Raw genomic sequence first — 26,618 nt, 5'->3', positions numbered from 1 at the left:
ATGTATCATTTGTATATGAATCATATCTTTAAACAACAGTCGACTTTTTTTATCAACAGGCGAGCGATAATGACCTATCTCGTTAATGAACATGCTCCACATAGCGCCCTCTATCCCAACGATCCCCAAAAGAGGGCGATAGTAGACAGAATGTTATATTTCGACATCGGCACTCTTTTTAAGTCTCAGTTGGAAGCGTTTGTAAGTATTGTTTTATATTTATGGATATTACTGAATTTAATTTTTAAATATTTTCTTTGCTCATTCTCCCTTTCCTTTTAATAATACTAAGTGTCGGGCACCTTAAAAATATAAATAAATAAATAAATTCATTTACACTTGATGTTGAACTATGTTTATGAATATAATGTTTTGATGTTACCCAAATATAAATAAAAGTAGTTCTCCATTTAATTAGTAAATTTATAAATGTCATCTCTCTTCCTCATCTGTATGTTTATATATAAATATAAGAAAGTTATATTCTATTTGCGTTATAATTTTTAAAGGAAGAGTTAAAGTAACAGCAGTATGTTTGTTTGATTTCATATTCCACAAGCGGAAAATAACAATAATTAACCATTTATAACAATGATTAAAATCCCTCGACTTACGTCCGTTCGAGTTACGTCACTTCGAAGATACGTCTGTGATCACTTAATGGAATAAATAACATTTTCGACAATACTTACGAACAAGACGCAAGCGAGCGTAAAGTAAAAAAAAAAAATTATTTAGCAACAATGTGGCAACAGCTCATTCAGCGGCAACCTCCACGGCATTCGGCACGCGGCTTTAACAGTTCCTCTGTTGATTTTGTTTTGAAAAATGTATTTATTGGTAAATATTTCGCGATATTTTGTGCAACATGGTCCCTACACGCTCAGTTAAAAAAAATCTAGTGAAGAACCAGAAAAAGAGGCGAGCAATTGATCTTGAAACGAAGTTGCAAGTTCAACGATAGTGACTAAGCAACGGCAAGGTTCTATCGGTGATTGGAAAAGCTACTTGCATCATGGATAGAGGACCTGAACCAAAAGCGCATGCCCCTTAGCACTGTGACCATAATCGCTAAGGCACGAAGTCTCTTCAACGTGTTGAAGGAGAAAGCAGGACCCAATCCAACGAATTCAACGCTTCTTCCGGTTGGTTCCTGAGATTCAAGCAGCGTTTTGCACTGCATAATGTGAAAATGTATGGTGAATCTGCAAGTTCCGATGAGAAGGCTGCCAAGGAGTTTGTGGAGAAATTGGATAAAATTATTCATCATCATAACACTAATTACGGGTATAGACCATATTGGTCTGTTCTGCTCTCATTATCATCCAGTATCCTTTTTTGAGGTCTACTCTTTTCTTTCCAATTGAGATAAAAAAAAAATTAAAAAAAAAAAATTCAAATTAAGTGAATATTGAATCCAACATTATTTCAAAGTCGAATAGAGACACTACAAGAGTTTCGTGCCGAATATAGAAACTATAAAAGTTTCGGCGGATCCAAATTGTAAACAAACCTTTCATGACAGGGACAACTCGCAGAAAAGGTGGAATAAGATCTGATCACTATCCTTAGTATTTCCCATAATGTAAAACACATCTTCTAGCGGACATGTATGATGTTATACGTTATGGGGATCACTACCCAGGCCGGTTTCGACCTTTGTTGAGGTCTCATCAGTGGGAGCCAGACCCAGAGGTAAATATTCATTTTAGCTCTGGGTAAAATATGCAATCATCAGGTCTTGTTTGTTTAATTAACATGAGCGCTTTACTATTGTTTCAACTCGTTCACTTATTACTGTCATATGACATCCAGTATTTCGATGTTTTATAAATAAAATAACTAAATCTATTTGTATGCGCTCGTGTGTGTGTGTGTGTGTGTGTGTGTGTGTGTGTGTGTGTGTGTGTGTGTGTGTGTGTGTGTGTGTTCATCTTCTCTGTATGTACGCATGTTATTTCTCGGTTCTGGCTATCCAGATTATCAGTATTTATATCTTGGGGGGGGGAAGATTTGCATGGCATATATCTCAATTTTTGTTTTAATCTGTCCGATTTTCAAGGAACAATATTTCGAAATTGTACAAAATAATAACTCCGTTCTGGATGGAACGTGATGAAATTTGTTATTGGGGCCCTCTAATTTTGTCTACCAAAATTTGTCTGGTTGCAGTTTTGTTTTCATTTTCAGTTTGGATCATTTTCAGTATCAAAGTAAACAGAAAAGTCACATATTTACAGTACGTACTACCAAAAACGACTACAGACAATGTCATTAAAAGTATTTTTTTTTTGTTTGATCGACTACCCTTTAACTGCTGCGTTATTTTATATTATTATCTTAAACTTTGATTTAAAAAAAAATAGTATTTATATTACTTTATTTCGGAGTAAATAATTCGGCTTCATGTTCTGTACTTTATTTACTCTATTCCTTTTGCTTTGTATAATAATTTTTTTTATTGTTTACTTGTTACGTCACAGATAATACTGAAAATATCCGAAAATAACATTCCAAAACTGTTTTATATTTTAAATATCGCATTTGTTGTGCTTAGATATGCCAAAAATTAAAATAAAATAAGATCTTAGTTCTCCGACGGTGCTATTTTTGTAACCTTTCTTAGTACTTTCTCTCTCTAAAAATTCAAACAGCACATTCAGTTTGTAATGATTATGATTTAAAATTAAAAATCATATTTATATAAAGATTTCAATGAAATGCACAACTAATTTTTTCTTTATTATTATTATTTCTTAAATTTATTATGCACAGAGGCCTATAATAGTGGAAGGAAAAGCGCCATCTGAAGACAAAATTCAGAACTTGGATCGTGCATTACATCTCTTGAATGGATTTTTAACAAACTCCAAGTATGTGACTGGTGATGAACTAACGCTTGCAGATCTGTCTATTCTTGCAAAACTTCTCTGTGAAGTAAGTTCATGTGTAGAGGGTGGCAATAAGATTTGTAAAATGTAATATACTCGTATGCCTTTTGAGAATTATAGCCAATCTTTACTTGGTAAAATAATCCCGTCAGCTATCATTGTTTTAGTATTTACACTTGAAGCGATAGTTCAATTTAATTAATTAATTAATTAAAAAATTAAATTAGTTAATAGATATTTATTTCAATGTTTATATTTTATATTTCAGAGCATGGATTACAATATAAGTTCCCATGAGAAGGTGTAGCTTGGAAGGAACGCTTGAAAGTAGACTTCCTTATTATCAAGATGTGACTGAGGAGCCAGTTAACGTTTTCAAGGAATGGTTAAGGATAAGAAGGAGCCAGTAAGGTATGCAAATCGATCGCCATTGGATAAACCTCTCGACCATCAGTTAACTATAGTTAAGACTATTCATTGAGAAAATGAAGATGTTCTTTGCTTTCAGGTCTCGACCAGTGTTGTATCGAGCAAGAAAATGTAAAATAAAGAGTCCCGAACACGTCTAGCTGTTGTTACCTCACAGCAAAAATTGTCTGCATTCCCAAATCAGATCGTTTGATTGGGATATTAGAGTCTACGTAGCTCAATCTGTATAGATGAAGCCCTTTGGTCGGAATGACCTGGGTTCGATTCCCGTCCATGATGTGAGGAACCTTTATCTGGTCTCTTTCGACTAAAGGTGAGTTAACCGGTCTCATACAGAGGTTTAGGGTTTTCACCCGGAAACTCGGATTTTTCGTCCCCCAGAACAGGCAAACCTGCCTGTGAACACACACGGAACTACAGTCATAAAATACCTACTTAATCCCTCATTAGGAAGGCTTTATTTCCAGATTCAGGCAAACATAAAGTAGAAGAACTGATATTTACACAACATAAAATAAAAATACAATAAAAATAAAAAACTGTAGACGCTGTGTGATTATCCACACAACAGCGAAAAATTATGCAAATAACATAACAAAACTAATAGGTGTAATTAACTCTATATTTAAACCAAACCTAGTTCAAAAACAAACCAGACTAAAAGTATACAATACATTAGCCCTACCAGTCTTACTGTATGGAAGCGAAATCTGGACAATAAAACAAAAAGACAAACAAAGATTAACAACAGCAGAAATGAAGTTTATGAGAAAAACTGCAAAGTATACCCTATTTGATCACAAAAGAAACGAAGAAATTATGAAAGAATTAAACCAAGAATCAGTAATAGAAAAAATTAAAAAATGTAAACATAAATGGATGGAACACGTTCAAAGAATGAAAACAGAAAGATTGCCAAAAGAAGCCTTAAAGTACAAGCCATTAGGAAAAAGAAAACCAGGACGTCCTCTTAAACGATTCAACGACGACTTCTAAGGCCGGAACAGGCCACTCTATGTTGAAATCTTTGACAAGCATGATGATTATGATGATAATGTTTTATTACATATGAGGATTCTTTAAGGATCCTCATATGTAATATGAGGATCCTTAAAGAATCCTCATATTATGGCTACAGGAATAGAGTGTAGGCATAACTTCCGAGTGTTTGAACAACTGCAAGTAATGTGCAATTTTTCTTTTTATTTTTTACATTACTACAGCTAGATTCTCTGCAATTATTACTGCGGTTATTATTAAGATCTCTCTGTAATGGATAAAACTCCGTGTAAAGAACCATATCCAGTAGCGCACTCAGCATTTAATCTTGGGGTGGAGGGCAAGTTGAATAGACGATTTGCGAATACACACTACGCATCGCACACGACCTATGTAGTATAGAAATAGATGACAACACAAAAAATGAATTTTAATTAGGAAAAGATTTTTGGAACATTTTCTACTGTTTTTTCCTTTTTTCTTTGGGAGGCAGTGCCACTTGCCCCCCCCCACTCTGGGTGCGCCACTACACATCATAAGTGAAATGACTCGGATCACTCAGCAAATAAGCAGTTTCATTACAATCAGCTAACTTGTTACTGTAGACGTTTTGTATCATATTATATTATTAACAATTGTGGCTATTCTGGTAACAGATGGCGAAAGGCTTTTCGTGCCTGTCCTACACTAACAGGTGATTAAAGAAAATAAGCATGTCTCTTGTTCAGTAACAACAACAACAATTATAATAACGCTGTCGGCCTTGAGCAAACCACGTGCGTTCTGTAGTATTACAGTTTTTTTTTTTTTTTCGGTGTTTATGTCTCTCTTTCAATGACCTGTATATAAAATGTTATAAGTGTTATACATATTTATGTTTTATAAGATTATTAAGTTCTTTTGCGTGTTTAATGCTTTCTTCACGTATGATGTCGATAAGATTTCAGAGAATCTTCCGACTAAAATTATATTTTTATTATATTAATTATTCTGCAAAGCGAGAGAGAGAGAGAGAGAGAGATCTTTTCTTGGAGGTAAAAACATTCAAACATTAAAACATAATGAAGTCATTATTATTATTATTATTATTATTATTATTATTATTATTATTATTATTATTATACGGGTATTTCCATGGAGTCAGAACTCATCGCGGGAGACCCAAACTATCAAAACAATATCTATCATACCTCTTCTTGAACTCATCACACTCTTACTTAATTTAAAGGGATGACCTCTTGTTCTTCCATCACTCTCACACAGCTGAAATATTTCCCCTGCATCAATCTTATAAAAACCTTTTAGTAATTTAAATGTAATTCTATCATATCCCTCTCTTCTCCGCCTACCAACCAACCTCTGCAATCCACAAACTCTCAATCTATCAATGTGGTGAGCGTTCCTTACACCATTCATCAACTTGGTCACTCTCCTCTGAATCTTTTCTACCACTTCCTCATCTCCAAGGAATCCATGCGACCTGAGCTGAGCATAATAATCCAGATGTGGACATATCAACGCCTTATAAAGAGGAATCATAACTTCTTTATCTTTGCATATTAGTGTTCTTCAATAACCAAGTAATCCTATGTGCAATCTTGGACACCTTAGCAATGTGCCCTCTGAATTTCAACTCCCTATCCACCAACACACCCAAGTCTTTAGCCTCATCAGTCTCTTGGGGTACCGTTCTATCAATGTGGTATACAGCTGGTAATCTTTTAATCCCAAAATGCATAACTTTACACTTTACCACATTGAAGTGACATCCATTACCTTTTGCCCATTTTGACAGCTTATTTAAATCATCCTGCAAACTCTCAACATCAGCGTGATTTTTTATTGAGCTACCCAACTTTGCATCATCTGCAAACAACTGAATATCTCCTTTCACGTCATGTCCTATATCATTTATGTGCAAATTAAACAGTAATGGCCCAAGCACAGAGCCCTGAGGCACACCACTGGTCACCTGCTTTATCCTGGACTCCGCTCCTCCATACACCGCTTTCTGGTATCTCTCCCTGACCCATTCTCTTATCCATATCACCAGTTTAACATCCATCCCCATTTGTTCTAATTTGCGCAACAGTATTTCAGCGTAAGTTGTCATTAGGAATTCCTAGACTTATCTGTTTCATCACGTAAATATGGCACTCTTGAATTTTTTGGAATGTCTGAAATAACTGAATACATTTATTAATTTTAGTTCTTTCTCAGAGTGATTTTCTGCCAAAAGTTGCATTATGTCTAAACACATTTAAAAAAATTTAAATTGCTCTGTGCAGCCGAAAAGTATTTTGATCTGCTTTGGTTTAATCCATGCATCACTTCGCTTGCTAAGCTACATGAATAAATCTTGTTTTGCAGTTTGGTTTTCTTTTCTTTTCTTTTGATTTCTGTTTTTTTCTTTCTTTCTTTCTTTTTTGATATTTAACATACTTTTAATCTCGGTAGGTATTACACAGAGATCAAAGGTGAGATTCTTCTTTGAAATATTTTGGATTTTACCAAGATAAACGAAGTACTGAAGATTTTAGGTACATCCTGACTTGTTGGTTCATGGAATTGGGAAGAAGAGTGATACTTCATAAATTAAGGTTCGGAATTAGTGTCATACTCCATAAAATCTAAGAGCTGGAAATAAAATAAGATAAAATAAAAATACATGTAATTTGTTGTAAATATAAATGACATGAAAAAAAGACCCAGAGGAAGGCCAAGATCAAAGTCGATTGATACAGTTACAAGTGCCTTAGAAGATCGAAATATAAGATATGATAATGTTGGAGTATAACTGATTAATCTGAAGAAAAATTGCCGATAAGAAGTTAGTAATGAAATAACTTATTCATGTAGTGCTATCATAATATTCTATACTCCATCCAGAAGATACATCTAAGGAATTTGATTATGATGGTGAATAAAATTAAGTCAATCCATGTAAAAATAATAATTTTTAGATGGATCTATATAGCAGTATAGTAAGTTTTTGTCTATTACTTACGCATCCAACGTTGCAATTTTGGTAGTAGTTATGTGTAGTCAGATTAGTGTCGAAGCAGGCAAGTTATGAAAGTAACTGAAGTATGTAAAAAAATAACATAAAATCCTCTGACACCCTTTATTTCCCCCAGGGAGTAGGTTATGCCATTTAGCCATAACCAAATTTTGAAGACTAGTAATGAGCTGCACACCACCCTTACCCAGTCACAGAATAGATGACACAAGATGATGTTATCATCCAGGGAGAACAATGACTCCTGCACCTCATGGTTCCTAACCATAGCACTATTATGGTCTGAAATAGCGTTAATTTTATGTTCGATATTCTTCTGCTTATAGAAAAAAAACCCGTATTTCCTAAAGAAAAATCCTACTTGCCCATGCTAGACATCGACTAACTCTGAAACCACTCAAATAAATGCTTAGAAAACGTTGTTCTAATCGGCGACTAGAATCGAGCCTAGCCTATGGATGTTGAGTTCTGTTTGTCACTATATAACATAATAGTCGAATTCGGATGCGATGTTGTTGCTATCGTAATAATAGATTCTACTTACATTTACTAAGTATTAGACAATATTGTGAATACCGTATTTTCAATTACGAAACAGCTTAAATTTTATGTTATCGAAGCTCTCGAAAGCTTTTAAGAAAAATATTTGCAATATGAAATCGAAGTTCCTAAAGAGGGTCCCATCACTTCCGTCTTACGAATGTGCTTTCCTTCCTAAGACTTAGAAAGGATGGCCTCATTGTTGACGGGATTCGAACCCAGATATTTGTCTCTGAAGATCATGTGAGTGTTGTCGATAGTATACAACGCTGTTGTTTTCAGTTTTAATAAAATTAAATATCCATTTAGTTCCTTCTGTCTTTCCCATCATTTGAGTATGCACCACAACAATCCTGAGAACGATGATATTCATTTCTGAGATGACGTAATATGATTGCGCACTTTTCGATAGCTAATCTTATTACTCATACGATAATAGAGCCTGTGTAGCTCAGTGGATGTGGATTTTGCACACACAGCGCTTGACCGCACGAAGGAAGACTTGCTTTCAAATCTAGTTAGCGACTAAGGGAAATTTTTCTAAGCCTTTTTTCGACCGGTTCCCGAGTTAGTCGATCTCTGGCACGGACAAGCGGATTTTTTCTCCCGGAAACTCGGGTTTTTCGTCCTGTAAACTCAAGAAAATCGACCGTAGAACCCACATTATTTTAGACATTAAAGATATTGTGTTATGGTTAGGGACCACAAGATGGCGGCACTTGTTGAGCCGTCTCTCTTCACTGCGTGCTGTTTAATCAGTGATAGCCTTGGGTCAGCTATCTCTGATTGGCTACCAGTGCAGATTGAACTGCCCATTCAGTCTTCAAAAGTTAGATAGGGCTAAAATGGCCTCGCCTAATCCCTGTGCGGGAACAAAAAAAGGCGTTAGCTGATTTTTTTTTTTACTTTTCAAATACGGCGACAGCTTATCAATTTAAAACTGTTAGATACAATATTTTCAGAATTTCAGAACCAAAAGATATGAATACAAAACATACCAAAAATATTCGGATCATACCAAAGGAGGGGAAGAACCCACCAAAATGGTCATTTAGATTTCCGTTTACAGACAGAGATTTATCTGCGAGCGTGGGATTTTCTTTCGTAAGAATATTGATAATTGGTTAGCAGAGCAATTTTTCATTTTGAGGTTTGGCTTTCTTTTTTATTATGCCAAAATAAAATGAAGCTAATACTTCTCCTTCAGCCACACAGAGGCCTAATATCAGGAAGAGTTACGGCAAGTTTCGAGTAAAGTGGCGTCAAGCTCACTGCTATCGGACTCTGGGAAAGTGGAGTGCTACCTTCCCGAATGCGATCTGCTAACTGCGAAGTTTGGTGGAGAAGGCAACACAGTATGGGACTGCTTTTCATGGCTCTGACTGCACCCCTAGGTCCACTGACAAAAGAAACTAACTGTAGCCTTTAATGGCATTCTAGACAATTTTGTGCTTTCAACTATAGAGAAACAGTTCGGTTAAGGCCCTTTCCTGTATTAACGCGATAATGTCTCATCCGCAAAGCGAGGTCTGTGCAGAAATTGTTAGATCGGATGGAATTGAAAAACTTGACTGGCCTGCACAGAGCCTTGATCTCAACCCATCGAACAATTGGGAAGTGAATCGAAAAGCTGATTGTAAGCCAGCTAAACTGTCCGACATCGGTAACTGATCTGAGTAATGTCCTTGTGGAAGAACGGTACGCTGCAGCGGGAGAGTTACCACTGCAATGTTCCAAAATCTTGCGAAAAGCTTTTTCAGAAGTTTGATAGCTGTTAAAGCAGTAAAAGGTGTACCAACTCCATATTAATGGCTTGCACAATTCAGTGAGAGTTGGGATGAGCAGGCATCTGGATATTTTTGGTCACATAATGTACGTTGTTCTCGGTCTATCTTAAACATTGGCAAATAAGGAATATTCTACAGCCTGCAATTTCTAAGAGTTCGCCTTAAACTTATTAACAAGTTATTTTAATTTTTATGCCGTATTTCATAATGCTGTGTTATTGCAATTAATCATTATTTTAAAATATTTTTCCCGCTACATTTTAATTCTAAAATCCTACGTTTTATTTTAAATATAAATTTTGAAGTGCGAGAGCGACAGAAAAAAAAAAGGTTTAAGATGAATGTTCCGTGTTGGTTGCCTGAGCACCACCGCCTCCAGTCAATAGGCTATGGGTTATTTGGGTTATGCTAAGGATTAGGCCATAGATTATCCCTGGCATGGTTGATATTTGCATGACATTGAATACTTGTTTTTTTATACAATAAAATAGTTTTTAATATAAAGTCTCTTTCATCAAAAATATAAAATTTAATCTTTGGAGACAGACACATACTGGTCACTGAATTAGAACTCTTTATGCAGATATACGTAAACGTCACTTATACAGTTTATATGCAAAATACTTAGTCACCATGTGCTTTAGCCAATTCTTTAAGAATGTTGTTGGTCAGTAACCGTCAATAGTGTTGATCATAATGGGAAAAACAAAGGATCTTTCAGAATTCGATCAAGGGTTTATTGTAGGTGCCCGCCTGGATGGAGTGACGATTTTGAAAACAGCAGAGCTGACTGATTTCTCAAAAAGATGAGATATCAGTGAAAAAATAACCCTCGTTGCTTGTCTAAGGGGTGTAACTGTGATCCTAAGACAGTCTGTCAGTAACGAGATCGCAGTTGTCTGAGAAGGCTTGTACGGATGAAGGCTGTTCCAACCCATATCTCACCGAACTATGCAAAGGGAAATGAAGAGGATCGGTCTTTGCAGTCGCATGCCTCTACGGAAACTACTGATTTCTGCAAAGATCCGAAAATTCGTCTACAGTGTTGTCAGGAACGTTCGTGACTGGACACTGGAAGACAAGAAAAAAAGTCATATGGTCCAGCCAATCCCACTACAACTTGTTCTGCACTGACGGTAGGTAGAGAGTTCGTCGAGAGCCCCATGAAGCAAAGAACCCAACTTGTAAACATAACTCAAGGTTCTGGAGTGGTGTGTGGCATGTTCTGTTGGTATGGAATGGGTCGCCTGATATTACTGGAAGGTCGGATGTCCTCCAAGGAATATCTGAACATTGTCGACGATCAAGTCCATCTTGCAATATTGACTTTTTACTCAGCAGGTGACGGTTGTTTCATGGACGACATGAAACAACCGTTGTATGTCGCACAAGAATTGTTCAGCAGTGGCTCAGGAGCATGACAGCGACTTCCACCATCTTCCCTGGTCACCACAAAGCCTGGATCTGAACCTCGTTGAGAATGTATGGGACATGTTAGAAAAACAGATCTCCCAGCAAAGGCTTTTTCAGTGAAATCTGAGGTCAGTTCAAGGCCTCTAGTGAACTTCTGCTGTGTAGTAGACGAAGACGTAATCCAGCATCTTGTGGAATCCATTCCAAACCGCATACGTGTTGTAATTTGACTGATTGAGGTCCAACACGCTATTAAATAAAAAATTCTAATTCATTGACCGGTATGTGTATTAATTCAATGCTTCCATGCTTGTTTTCTTGCAAAAATGAAAATAAATCTTCAACCAGATTAACTTTTCTTGCACAATCATCTTCCGTAAAAAAAAAAACAAAAAAAACAAAAAAAACTTGGCATCTTTTTTGCTCAAGACCGCATTTCTCTTCTAAAAATTTAGTTATTTTCTATAAATCCCAAATCCAGCCAACCTGCGAATGCAACTATTATGTTGGGGGTGTTGCACCTAAGACCTCACCTCCCAAAAAATTTCTTGATGCTGTTCAGCAACGGACAGTTCGGTTGATTGATGATACACCTCTTACAGACTCTCTTCATCCACTTTCTCATAGAATATCAGTTTCTGTTGTGCCTCTTCAACAGATCTTTCCATTGCATTGTTCTGCAAAACTAGATTCCACTATTGTCTGAAATTTCTGCAAGATCTACAGAAACTCAAGCAAACAGCTGATCGACATCCCTTTACAGTCGAACTGCATACTCTCCGAACCTACTACTCCCAGTCATCTTTCATTCCATCCACTTCATTTCTGAAAGAACCTACCCCATGAAATATTTCCACAGACTACATCTACAAGTTTAAAGAAGAATATGAAGATTTTCGAAGAAACTTAATTAATATTACAACTGCTTTAAACTTCATATAACTTAAGTGGTATTTTGTAATTTATTTGTTGATTATTCATAGTGAAGGCAGGCCCTCCCATGTTAACTTTGGATTAATTTAGAAGCCACTGTTCTATTGTAATAATATATTAAATTTCAATAATATTCATATTAGCTTCAAAACTAGCTATTCTGACGAGGTGCACATGCAGACCAGGTGGCACTGATAATACTACCTGTGTAGTCCGAAGTTGCGTGTGCATCCTTAATGCCAGGCTATCTTAAGAAAGACGTTCTAAGTTCGATTCAGTTTGTCGACTGGAGGAACTTTTTTAATCCTTTCTTCGATCGGTTCGCAGTCGATCTACCGCCATGGGAAAATTGGGTTTATCTCAAGAACATTCGGTTTTTCACATAAACTCAAGAAAAGTGACCCTAAAACGCACACTATTTCATACAATAATACATTGTAATGGACTACGAGAAGTTGACACTAGTTTGCCGTGCTCTTTCACCAGTTGCCGTTTAAAATTAGTAATAGTTTTGGGCCAGCTATCTCTATCGGAGAACGAAGTCTGTCTGCCTTTCATCTGAAAGTTAGAGGAATAAAATGTGTTAGCGGAATTAGATCCGATACCTGGAATGCATGCATTTTAAACACCTTTATTGAGTTTATTTTAAACCATATTGAGAAATGAAATTACATTAATAAAGTTACTGCATTGTGGAGTTTGGCAGAGAATATGATTGGACAATTCGTGCAAGCGTAATGCACGATTTTGTTCAATGCACGTAAAAATAAGATTATTTTTATAATCGCCGAAGTTGGTGTGGCCAAGAAAACTGAAGTATCGTCAGTAAATAATTGCAGAGGATCTCCAGAACTTCCTCCAAATGGCTGATCGATATTTATGAATATCGATGATATTTATGAATAGAAGAATTCAAGAAGTGCAAAACTTATCGGTGAACAGGAACAGGAGAAAGAGTATCACCCTATTTCGTAGAAACCGAAGTATTTTGGAGAAGAAGTAAGAAGAGTAAGAAGAGTAAGAAGAACAAATTGTAGATTACAGCGTTAATATCACCAATATCAACGCTCACTGCTTTCTTCAATATGTGAGTGTTGATATTGGTGGCATTAACGCTGCAATCTACAGTTTGTTCTTACTCTTCAGCTCACTTTTCTTTCACCATTCCTGAGGATAATGCCCAATGTTTGCAATTTTCTTATTGGCTCACTTCCATTTACCAATACCATCGATAAGTCTTGTTTTTTTTGATGAAGGCTCAGTTCACTCCAACAAATAACAACACTCGTAATTTATATGTATGGTCAGAAAAGAATGCTTATCGTGCATCTATAGAAAGTAATTTTCCACACCTATTTTTCATTCGTAGGGTTGCGTCTATCTTCTTTTCATCTTGGCATTCATTTTACAAATATAAAACGTTGAAAAAAAAAACTCTTAATAATATTCCAGGAAGGTCTTAGATGACAAATACCATTCCAAAGGTTAAAAAATAATAATAAAGGAGATTTTGAAAATGAAAGATGTCTCGTCTATTTGGAAAAAAAGACATAATTACAGAAGAGATATATTAAGAAATTAATTTTATTCTTACATGAAAATTAATTTATATTAAATAATAATAAATAATAATAAATAATAAATTAGTATACGAATTTTTAAGAAGCTTTTGTATTCGTGTCTAAACACTTTCATATCAATTTGCTTTCTGACAGCTGATTATTTTGATATTGATGATAAATTTCACTTTATAATAACAAACTAAATTGGCAAACCCTTCCGCCATCTATTGGCAATGTGGTGAACAATCATACAATTTCCTACTTATATTATATATATAAAATTGCAAATCGCTGAAGCAAAACAACAAAAACAAGAATGCCACCTATGAACAAACTATTTAATTATCACATATTTTCCTAATGAGGCATGTGAAGCAGTTAGATAAATACGTAAGTTAAAATTTTTTTTTAAAAAATAATTGTGCATCAAAGAAATAAAAAAAAATAGAACGAATCATATAACTTTTCTAGCTCAGTTGCAGTGGCGTTTGCATTCATAGCACTACGCCACTAGAAGAAAAATTAAGTTCAATTCTAGAGGAACTTTTTCTAGGTCTATCGTCGATCGATCGATGTCTGTCATGAACAAGCGGATCTTTGACTCCGGGAAACTCGGGTTTTTCTTTCCTGTAAACTCAAGAAAATCGACCGTATAACCTACACTATTTTAGGGACATCGAGGTGGTTCCACTTGTTTACTGTCTCTTCACTGGATGCCGCTTGAGAAATTAATGAACTTGGACCAGTTGTCTCTGATTGGCTACCAGTGGAGACTGAATTGCCCACTCAGTCTCCAAAAATTAGATAGGGCTAAAACGGCCTCATCTACTCCCTGTAAGGAAATAAAAGGCATTAGCTGATTCTCTTTCTTTCTTTTTTAATATATAAATAATAATTATTTATATTATTTATATATATATATATATATATATAAATAATAAGGAATGACCATCCTATCCTACTAAATAGGGTTGCGAATCTAACAGTAAGTGAATTCTGTCCTCAGATACAGAACATGGATAACTGAATGCCAGTGAGAAAGATCTGGACTACTAGGTTTAAACACAAACTTAGTGAATTGTAAGGAATGCTGACGTAACGAAAACACAAAAATTGACAAAAATAAAGTTTATTTTCAGCTATTTCATAAATAGGTGAAAATATAGAAATTATTACCAGAAGATGGCGCTCCAATTTAGAAATTTTATAAAAATTCAAATGTCTCCAAAATTCTACAGGTGACACTGGTTTCATAAATAGTGAATATCACCAGTGGGCAATGTAAAATGTCGCTGAATTATTCAAAAGAATATCAGACCCATTCAAGAATAATACTAGTTTTACATACAAAGAGTGATTATTTTTCGTAGAAATTTTTCCAATGATTATATGCTGTTTGAATGGAAACTTTTCGAGCTCAAATTCAACATGCAGGGACGTTTTATAAGAATCTGTCATGAGACTAGATAAGTTATCAAAAGATGGAATTATCTAAAGTAATCACCTACCATTCGATGAAATACTCACACGTGTTTGGCTTCTTGCCAACATTTTTCTTTTGTTTTTTAATAACAGATAAACGGGCGTATTTAAAAGCTTTGTCCAACATTTTCAATTAATTCTGTCTCTGGTGTTGTAACTTTTTTCCAATTTTAATTATGGTAATAACGTTGTATCATTTAGGGGCTAGCCCCCCGTGTGTAGCTGTTCGTTTAACTGCAAAACACATAGGTATTGATCTGAATTTAAAGGAGGTTGATATGACAGCTAAGGAACATCTGAAACCGGAATATCTGAAAGTATGTAGTTATATATTTTGAATATGTTCTTACTCAATCAAATATTTTGAATGATTTTTGAATAATCAAAACCTATTTTATTCGAACGTCATAGCATTACAGTTTTCTTTTTCTTCTACATGAATTTATTTCATCTTTGTTTATTTGATTTTTTATTTATATTTATTTTATTTTTAATTATTTTATTTTATTTTATTTTTATTTATTTATTTTATATTTATTTAATTAGGTAGGTAATTTATATTCGTTGTAATTTTTATTGTTTTATTTTTTAAAGATGAATCCTCTGCATACCGTGCCGACAATTGACGATGATGGATTTTATCTCTGGGAAAGGTAAGCTTATTCTTGTTCAAGGTGTACATTTTCTTATTTTCACAAATCTGACATAGAATATACCATCCTCTGCCATGTATTTTATTTTATTTTATTTTTTTTTTTTTTTGTCAATATTTTTCACTGTACGTTTTTTTATTTTTATTTTTTATTTACCCACAGCCGCGCTATTATGACGTATCTGGTAGATAATTATTCACCAGACAACGCCATCTATCCCAAAGATCCTAAAAAGAGGGCGCTCATAAATCGTATGTTATATTTCGACATCGGTATTTTCTACAAAGCACAATTTGATCTTCTGGTAAGTTGAACTGCGTAATGTAAAACGTTGTAGTAAATTTTATTATGTTTTATTTAAAAACAACAACAACAACTGGAGACTGTTGGAATTAGAAATTGTGCTAATGCCTGGTTTAAAAGTTAATTAACGTCTAGATCACAAGCAGTAAACATTAACAAAAGCTATAGCAATTTCATACAGTTAAATTGTGGTGTTCCCCAAGGCTCTGTGCTTGGGCCAGTATTATTTATAATTTACATGAATGAACGACTTCTGTTACCTATAGTGATTAGGTAAGGTAAACACATTTGTATATGATACCGTTTTAATATTCACTCCAAATTCTTAAATGAAATACAAAATATGATCAACACATATCTGAAAAACAGTAACCAACTAGTTTCATGTGAACAAACTCATTCTCAATGCTGAAAAACAAAATTTATAATTTTTAAACTCATAAATACACCTGTTAGCAAAACCAATTTTTTCATCGGTATATTTCTACATAACTGAAATTGTAAAAGTAATCTAAATTGTAACTACATGGAGATAGAAAACATGAATGCTATAACCGATTTAGGATTAAAATTGACAACTTAAGCTGGAAACCACATATTACAGTATGCAACAGGATAAGATTTATAGTATCTCGTGTCTTCTTTTTAAATTGATTCTTAACTGTGACAATGTGACAATAAATAAAGAACTTATCAAATTATATATATAATGCCCAGAACAATATTGTATTTACAAACAAGGCGCTACATTATAATACTACAGAAAATTACTACATTAATTTTAAAAGATGGGTTAAAATTATTATTTTTTTAATTTTTAATAATTAAAATTTTTTAATTATTTTTTTAATTAATACAAATTTCTAATAAATGATAACATAATAATTTTTATTACATTTCTAAATAAGATATAGTTATATTTGTGTGAAAAATAAGATACACCAAAATATTAATTATGAGTTCAAAAATTTAATCTGGACCCAATATTTATCGGTTTACGAAAAATGCAATAGAAAGAAAATAATTCACTTTCATAGAAAAAATAAGCAAATTTTATAATTTCATTTCAATTTTTGATTTTCTCTAGGTTCCACAGCTATTTATGGAAGCCAAGCCATCTGAAGAGACAATTGAAAATTTTAAGAATGCATTGAGTACTTTAGATGGAATTCTGGAAAAGTCTAAATATGTAGCAGGCGATGAACTGACCCTTGCTGATCTATCAGTTCTTGGCGGTCTTAATCTATCTCTGGTAAGAAATCCTCTTCTGTGCTTGAAAATACAGGGTGAGCAACATTAAAGCATCCCTGTTTAAAACCTCGTGGAACGCCATCAAATGATCCAAATGCTGCGAAATTTTGCAGGAATACATTGAGCTTCATGCGGAGTGATATTTGAGAAAACAAAAGTTTCAAAATTCATCACCAGGGGCGCTGTATGATGTACCAACTGGAGATGTAGGAACTTTTCTGTGTATGTAAGAAGGACACATGCATAAATAAATAAATAACTTATTTTTAATCACTTCCATTATGTATTCACGGGCTGTATGTTCAACGTGCTGTCTTTCCCAGTATAACAAAAACTGCATCCTTTGCACAATGTGTTCAACGGAAGAACGCAACTCTTCGGGACTGATGTTGCACATTGCTGTCTTTCAGTGCTGGCAAGTTATCTGGATGATCCCGATAAACTATGTCTTTGAGAAATCCCCACAGCCAGAAGTCACAGTGGCTCAGATCAGGTGAACGAGGTGGTCATGCAGTGTGAAACGCGCGTGTGGAGGGGCTTATCATATTGTTTATCATATTGCGATACCTCTCAGCAGTAACTGAGTAGGTCGCATTCTCCGACTGGCGAATATCCTCAAAAACGAATGTTCCAATGATGAACGAAGCTGTAAATCCGCACCAGACAGTAGGTTTGAGTAATCCAACAAATGTCATTGTTGCAATCCAACAAATGTAATGCATTTGTTGGATTGCAAGCGGGTTTTGCGTAGCTCATACTCTGCAATTGTGGATATTCACAGCTTCCTTCAGGTGGTGATGACTCCCTCACCTCCCCACCAAATCATCCACGCCAAGCAGCGTCCACCTCCACTCAAGCAAGGAATTCTAAAACGAATGTCAATCGACTTTCCAAGTCCACCTGGCTCAACTCCGGTGTCAGGGTTATCTTAAATAGGAAGAAATGCAGAATCTTCCGTAGAATTTTCCACACAGTTGTGTAAGGCAGATCTCCGTGTCTTGATACAGCACAATAGACTGCACGAACCAAAGCTGTTATTCATGGCCAGCTCCACAACGGCAGTAGCAACTTTATTCATTTTTTGTGAGCTGATTAGTTTGCGACCTCCTCCAGGTATAACTCCCAACGATCCGTTTCTTCAAAACAACTCATAATTCGTCGCTGAGCACGTGGAGATAGTGGACTCGACGTTCAGGCGACGAAATTCGTAGAGTGCAGCAATAGCATTGCAATTGCTTGGGTAGTACAGCTTCACGATCAAAGTACGTTGGGGCATGGTTAGTGCCATCACTGTGGACGCAGTTAACAACCAGAATGAAGGGCAAAATTCCTTGTCCACCTTTTTAAACCCACCTGGCACTTGGCGAGTTGAGTGATATGCAAATTCCATGCATTTCATGTTTACAACGCCACTGGTGGTGAATTTTGGAACTACTTTTTTTTCTCAGATATGGCTTCCGCATGACGCACAATGTATTTCGCAGCATTTTGATCAGTAGATAGCGTCCAGTGATCCAAACAGGGATAAACAGGCTATAAACATGGATACTTTAATTTAGATCATAATATTATATAATTATAAGATTATCCTCTATTATAGAATACGTTATATTTTGAAAACGAGCTGAGTGCTATATCGTGCATTCTAATAGGCACACGAAATAGCAATTATAGCTACTTATTCAAGCCTTCCGAAATAAAACAGTTAATTCTCAGAGTTCCTGGAGCTGACACAGGTTAAGGCGATAAATGACAGGTCCTTCACTTCATGTGATTCTCGCATTTTTTTTGTGTCTGTGCAAAACAGAGATCTATATTTATCTGATTACACAAGGGGTCTTCAACGCATGGCCCGTGGAGATCTTTGCCGTGGCCAGCCGGTCATTTTGAAAAAAAAAAAAAAAAAAAAAAACTACTTAACATTAAAACGCGATTAAATCAAAAATAATTTCAATGAAGCCCCCGGGCCACTGAGCTATACTGCAGTATTTAAAATTGTAAGATGCTTTCCAGGTTCACAAGGAACGCTGTGCATTTGATACTTTATATAAAATCCTATGAAAATAAACATTAAATAGACATTCTTCTCCAGTCATTTACCAGTGCTAAGCGGTACTTAAGTACTAGTACTAACGTCGCAGGTAGATGGCTGAAACAGTAGTTCGTTCGAGTGCGCTGTCTAGTGTATCTTCCAGATACATCTCGAAGGTTCCCGATACTTCGTTATTTTCATATAAATACAAGAGGATCTCATCCACAGTCAGTCAGTCGTGAACAGTCTGATATTCGTGTATAAGCGCACGCAGGTTCGTCGTGCCAGCCATAGCCTATTGTGGTTTTATATTGCCAGACTTTTTTCATTAGTATGAGACATATTCAGTGGATAATAACCATTACACTGCCATTTTGGATCATTTTTTGGGTTCACCTTTTAAATTTCTAAATTTTTTATGTAAAACCCTATAAAAATAAACAAACTCAGCTTTAATATCTTAGGTAGGAGTCGGGTTCATGATAAGTAAATACAATCAACACTTGAAAAAAGATAATTTAATGAAGAAAACATTCATTTTTTACAATGTCAATGGGAAACTTGGCAATGCTTTTCCTTGACCAGCTTGTCGATGTTGTTATTAGTGTTGAAAGTCGCTATGCACAGAGTATTCTCGAGATGTTGGTCCGTAATCTGAGTTCTTGTCTTGGACTTCACATGCTTCATTCTGGAGAAGAACTACTCACATAAGTATGTGCTTCTTAACAAAGCACACATCTTCAAAGCATGCCTGCGAAGATTAGGGAATGCGTCCTCAGAAATGTAGTCTTTTTAAAATGTATGCAAGGGCTCATTGACTAAGTTTTCTCTCAAAGAAGAGTTGTTTTGGAGTTCGAGCAGCTCCATTTGTACTGAGCCTAGCATTTCGGCAGCATTGACTGAATGGCATTGAAAATAAATCAAAAGAAGACTGTTGGTTACGAAAATCACTAAATCTCTCTTCGAACTCATTTCGCAGCACGGCTAATTTTGTAGCGTATTCATCAAGAGACGAACAGTTGGACTCAGCGAGAAGCTGAAAATGAGTTAAGTCTTTTTTTTTGGGAGTTGTGCCTCCCAAAGTTTGAACTTGGCCACAAAAGCTTTGATGTGATCAAACAGATCAAACAGTCTGTTTGATCACATCAAAGCTTTTGTAATCGTTGATTGTAGCCGCGTATTTAGGTCATTCAGATGCAACGAGATGTCGGTCACAAAGGGGCAAAGTCAGTCATCCACTTCGGATCGTTGAATTTCGCAATCGGCTTCCCCTAGGTTTGCATGAACTGCTTTATTCGCTCCTTAAGTCAACGACTCTTTTAAGAACCTTCCCTCTGCTCAACCAACGCACATCACTATAATAAACCACATCGCCGTGATCCACTTCGCACTCTTGGGTCAAAAACTCTTGGAATTGACGATGATTCAATCCTCTTGCCCTAATAATGTTGACGACAGTCACAATAACTTTCATGACATTCTCAAATCCAATAGTTTTGGCGCACAAATTCTGATGGATTAAACAGTGCTAATGGAGACGAAATCTTTTCCTTCTAGTTACGGTTCTTTCCGTAGCAGCGCAACAAACCCTTCGTTCTTTCCCACCATAGTAGGGGCACCATCAGTTACTACACCCTCTAGGTTGATTAAGCTGAGGTCGAAATGCTGGAGCGTTTTCTTGGCGGCATCAGCGTTCCTTGAAGCCGCCAAGGCACGAATATCAGTGCCTTTCGTCGTTCCCTTCATTGGTACAAGTGCTAGCAGTTCTTCTTTCACATTGAATTGTTGATCAATGCCCGGACATTTGTGCTGTATCCTTCACATCTGTGCTCACATCTAAAGAAAGTGAATATGACGTAAATTCGGACGACCGTTTGTTTAAAGTTCCTTCAATGTCATTGGCAAGTTCTTCGACACGTCGTGCTACAGTTACCCCAGACAAAGTCGATTTTTTAAAAACATTTCCTTATTATTTGGGCACAGAATATCCCCAGGAGCGATGAGACACTCTTTCACAAACTTGCTGTCCAAGAAGGCTTTTCATTTTTTAGCAATTTTTTTAGCTATTATATAGCTTACTTTGACGCACGCTTCGCTCTTTTCCCTCTGCCTTTTAAACGTACCTACTGGCATTTTAAGTCAATTTGGAGACGGTTCACTTTGTCCACACGAAGCCGCCCTTGAAGGTGATCGAAATTGAACGCATGCTTTGTCTCATTGTGTCGTTTTATATTGTATTCTTTTGATACTGACACTGACTCACGACAAATTAAACAAACCGGCTTATCGTCGATTGCCACAAAAAAGTACATATTGATCCACTCTTCATTAAAAACCCAACGAGAATCACTTGATTTACGCTTTTTACTCGTAGACGCCATAGTGATGGAAGGTGAACCCCTAAAATGATCCAAAATAGCCGTGTAACGGTTATTATCCACTGAAAATGTCTCACACTAATGGAAAAAAAAAGTCTGGCAATATAAAACCACAATGGGCTATGGCTGACACGACGAACCTGCGTGCGCTTATACACGAATATCACATTGTTCTCATCCACAGGCAGTGGATCTCATCCACTCTTGTATTTATATGAAAATAACGAAGTATCGAGAACCTTCGAGATATATCTGGAAGGCACTAGACAGCGCACTCGAACGAACTACTGCTTCAGCCATCTACCTAAGACGTTAGTACTAGTACTTAAGTACCGCTTAGCGCTGGTGGATGGCTGAAGAAGAATGTCTATTTAATGTTTATTTTCATAGGTTTTATATAAAGTATCAAATGCACAGAGTTCCATGTGAACCTGGAAAGCATCTTACAAGTCTAAATACTATAGCTTAGTGGCCCGCGGGCTTCATTGAAATTATTTTTTATTTAATCGCGTTTTAATGTTAAGTAGTTATTTTTTCAAAATGGCCGGTGGGCCACGACAAAGAGTTCCGCGGGAAATGTGTTAAAGTCCCCTGCCTTACATAATCTCAGTATGCCAGGAGAGATTGCAGCTGCAGTTCACGTTGCTTCTGAAGAATTCATAAATTTCTCTTTAAAGCAATGATAGCGTATCGCATTTTGGATACGCTATCATTGGAAAAATAAAAATAATTTATAGATGGAAAAAATATATCTGTGGAATCTTTTTCATGTTATAACTTGCAAAGACTTAAGTTAATTTTAGTTAGTCTTTCTCGTTTTTTTGGTAATGTAAGTTATTATGTCCTCAAAATTTACATTTTTAGCTATTTCGTTCTCAATATTATTGCAAATAACGTCAATTTCTCTGATATGTTTTATTGCAATTTCCATGCGTATGCTTTTATTTTCGATTAATTTATTGACAATATGTTTTAAACAAAAGTTTATACCAAACTATTAACCTATGAATAAATTCAAATGACTCTGTGTTTGTAAAATAACACAGCAATTTTTGAATTGAGTGCTTTGATCTCTTTCCCCTTTTCGGCCTGGATTGTGATTATTATATATATATATATATATATATATATATATATATATATATATATATATATATATATATATATATATATATATATATATATATATATATATATATATATATATATATATATATATATATATATATATATAATCTAATCATCATAATACCTACGTCCTTCCTTTGCAACCAGACAATTTTAAGATTCCTTAGTTCGGACGAGGTCAACTCCTATCTATGGTTTCCATCCTTAGGTGGTTACACTTCTGAATAAACAATCCCTCAGAACTCATACTTGTACTGTGGAATTATATATATATATATAATAATAATAATAATAATAATAATAATAATAATATATATACACACACCCATATATATATATATATATATATATATATATATATATATATATATATATATGGGTGTGTGTGTGTAGATATACACACACCCATATATATATATATATATATATATATATATATATATGGGTGTGTGTAGATATATATATATATATATATATATATATATATATATATATATATATATATATATATATATATATATATATGGGTGTGTGTAGATATACACACACCCATATATATATATATATATATATATATATATATATATATATATGGGTGTGTGTAGATATACACACACCCATATATATATATATATATATATATATATATATGGGTGTGTGTAGATATATATATATATATATATATATGGGTGTGTGTAGATATATATATATATATATATATATATATATATATATATATATATATATATATATATATATATATATATATATATGTAGAAAGTATTTTTACCTTGGGTATAAATATATATGTTAAAGATACCAAGCAAATTTAAACCTGGTTTTACTCCATTTCCCAAGTAAGCAAACAGACTAAAAGTCAAGTTTGCGCCTGCAATTGATGCAAGTCTAACTGATCCCACAGGTAGTGCAGGAACAGGGCAACTCGTGGCAAAGGTGGTACAAGCTCCGATCACTAATCTTAATATTTACCTTTAATGCCAAAACACATCTCCAAGAAGGGGATGTATGATGTTTTGTATTAAAGGCAAGGGGCCACTACCCAGACCGGTTTCGACCTTTATTGAGGTCTCGTCAGTGGGAGCTAGGCTTAGAAATACCAAGATTTAGTAATACAGAGCTTGTAAGTATTTCGCCAAAACAAGTTACCATAAGGTGTTTTAACCTTATTAAATAAAAATCTCTGGAGGAGATATAAATGTAGAAAGTATTTTTACCTTGGGTATAAATATATATGTTAAAGATACCAAGCAAATTTAAACCTGGTTTTACTCCATTTCCCAAGTAAGCAAACAGACTAAAAGTCAAGTTTGCGCCTGCAATTGATGCAAGTCTAACTGATCCCACAGGTAGTGCAGGAACAGGGCAACTCGTGGCAAAGGTGGAACAAGCTCCGATCACTAATCTTAATATTTACCTTTAATGCCAAAACACATCTCCAAGAAGGGGATGTATGATGTTTTGTATTAAAGGCAAGGGGCCACTACCCAGACCGGTTTCGACCTTTATTGAGGTCTCGTCAGTGGGAGCTAGGCTTAGAAATACCAAGATTTAGTAATACAGAGCTTGTAAGTATTTCGCCAAAACAAGTTACCATAAGGTGTTTTAACCTTATTAAATAAAAATCTCTGGAGGAGATATAAATGTAGAAAGTATTTTTACCTTGGGTATAAATATATATGTTAAACCAGGTTTAAATTTGCTTGGTATCTTTAACATATATATTTATACCCAAGGTAAAAATACTTTCTACATTTATATCTCCTCCAGAGATTTTTATTTAATAAGGTTAAAACACCTTATGGTAACTTGTTTTGGCGAAATACTTACAAGCTCTGTATTACTAAATCTTGGTATTTCTAAGCCTAGCTCCCACTGACGAGACCTCAATAAAGGTCGAAACCGGTCTGGGTAGTGGCCCCTTGCCTTTAATACAAAACATCATACATCCCCTTCTTGGAGATGTGTTTTGGCATTAAAGGTAAATATTAAGATTAGTGATCGGAGCTTGTTCCACCTTTGCCACGAGTTGCCCTGTTCCTGCACTACCTGTGGGATCAGTTAGACTTGCATCAATTGCAGGCGCAAACTTGACTTTTAGTCTGTTTGCTTACTTGGGAAATGGAGTAAAACCAGGTTTAAATTTGCTTGGTATCTTTAACATATTATATATATATATATATATATATATATATATATATATATATATATATATATATATATATATATATATATAATTGCTAAATAGCTGCTAACAGTGTTTCCCCATTTGTTTTAGCTTGCTGACTACGATATTAGCTCGTATTCGAGAGTAGACGCATGGATGAAAAAATTACAGCAGGAACTTCCATATTACAAAGCAGTCACCGAGGATGCAACTCAAAAATTTAAGCAGTCTCTAACAAAAATAAGAAATTATTTTCGTTTAGGAAGGAGGACTACCGCAGAAGATAGCAAATCTTAGTAATTAAATGTTTCAGTGTCATATAAGCCTTAATTTTGAAGAAAGGGTCAAAGGGTACAAATAAAAAGACCATCTGAGCCATTGTAATCAAATATTTATAAAGAAAACACAGCTTAATTAACACGAGCTGCTTCTTTAGAGATATGGATTCCGGATTTCGCCTTCTCTCATATCAGATATCCTACCCTAATGGAAAGCAGCAGGATGCCTTGCGTAGATTTATATTGGTGTTCCGTGTTCCAGTTTATCGCCAAAGTAGTTGATTTGAGACAGTGAATTTGAAGAGAGTTCAATCACTTCTAACTCTTCTTATCTTTTTTTTTATTTTAAAAAATTCATTAGTTGGATCCTCGTTAAAGGAGAAACTTTTTTCCACGTTTTTTCACGTCTACTTACACTTATTTCCCTGTTTTCCTGATAAATTGTAGTAAATGAACTTTGGACATTATGCTATTAAATACGCCATTGGTAATTTCTTTATTTCTAATATAAGTATGTTATCGTTACTTGGTTGTAAACTGTAACTGTTAATTCATTTTGAAAAAATATCAATAAATTCTCAACTTGGAGTAATTTTTACTTATTTTTATACATTACTGCTTAAGATTGTGGCTTACATACAAGAAATGGATGGATTTCTGAATGTCTTTAGGTTGGAGATGAATTGCATCGCCCGGTGAAAATCTCGCTAATAGATTGTATATTGGAGGCTTGAAATCGGAAGCAATGTTTCTGAAATATATAAAAATTAAAAATACAAAACGAAATTATAAAAATTATTAGCCCCATAGTACTAATGTGCCATGGGTGACCTAATGATTTCTTTGATCTACTAATGTACATCAAAGAAATCGTGGTCGAGAGACACCTATTGAGTATGTTTTAATAAATACATAAGAAAATATTTAAAAAAAAAAAGAAAAAAACAAAGAAACATTTCAGATGCAAATGAAATATTGCAAATCCGTATTTGCAGTATCAAACTAACTCTTACTGGGGCGGATTAACCTCATTCTGATTCTATTCAAATGAATTTTGTTAACAAGCATTGACTGTTAAACAAAAGTTACACGTAAGGATAAACCTATTTCCAAGTCTTGTGTCATTTTTGGATTACTATTTAAATGTCCTTGCGGTAATCAACGAAAGCACGCCCAAACCGTTGGAAGTTTGACTGATTACAACAGAGAGAGAGAGAGAGAGAGAGAGAGAGAGAGAGAGAGAGAGAGAGAGAGAGAGAGAGAGAGAGAGAGAGCTACAACGTATTGTATTAGTAGCGACGATATGAGTTCTGAGGGATTGTTTATTCAGAAGTGTAACCACCTAAGGATGGAAA

The 26,618-nt window shown here is 34.9% G+C and overlaps 1 protein-coding gene across 1 annotated transcript; it reads left to right on the top strand.

Annotated features, from left to right (window-relative positions):
- Positions 1–25,856, top strand: LOC150099254 (glutathione S-transferase 1-like). The gene is made up of 7 exons (XM_090404294.1): positions 1–201; positions 2,776–2,937; positions 15,202–15,372; positions 15,650–15,708; positions 15,871–16,012; positions 17,099–17,263; positions 25,097–25,856. Exons 1-7 carry the CDS (start codon positions 1–3, stop codon positions 25,280–25,282), a joined length of 1,086 nt encoding a protein of 361 aa, XP_090260420.1. The 3' UTR covers positions 25,283–25,856.
- Positions 25,857–26,618: the final 762 nt, after the last annotated feature.

Source organism: Typopeltis vanoorti, chromosome 14 (genome assembly GCF_054136105.1).
Source record: "Typopeltis vanoorti isolate ZY-2024b chromosome 14, IOZ_Tvanoo_1.0, whole genome shotgun sequence".
NCBI lineage: Eukaryota > Metazoa > Arthropoda > Arachnida > Uropygi > Thelyphonidae > Typopeltis > Typopeltis vanoorti.
This window is presented reverse-complemented; position numbering and strand designations above follow the sequence as displayed.

Coding starts and splice junctions, on each gene's coding strand:
- LOC150099254 (XM_090404294.1), top strand. CDS start 1: ATGTATCATTTGTATATGAATCATATCTTTAAACAACAGTCGACTTTT. Junction 15,373..15,649: donor TGAAACCGGAATATCTGAAA/GTATGTAGTTAT, acceptor TATTTTTTAAAG/ATGAATCCTCTGCATACCGT. Junction 15,709..15,870: donor GGATTTTATCTCTGGGAAAG/GTAAGCTTATTC, acceptor ATTTACCCACAG/CCGCGCTATTATGACGTATC.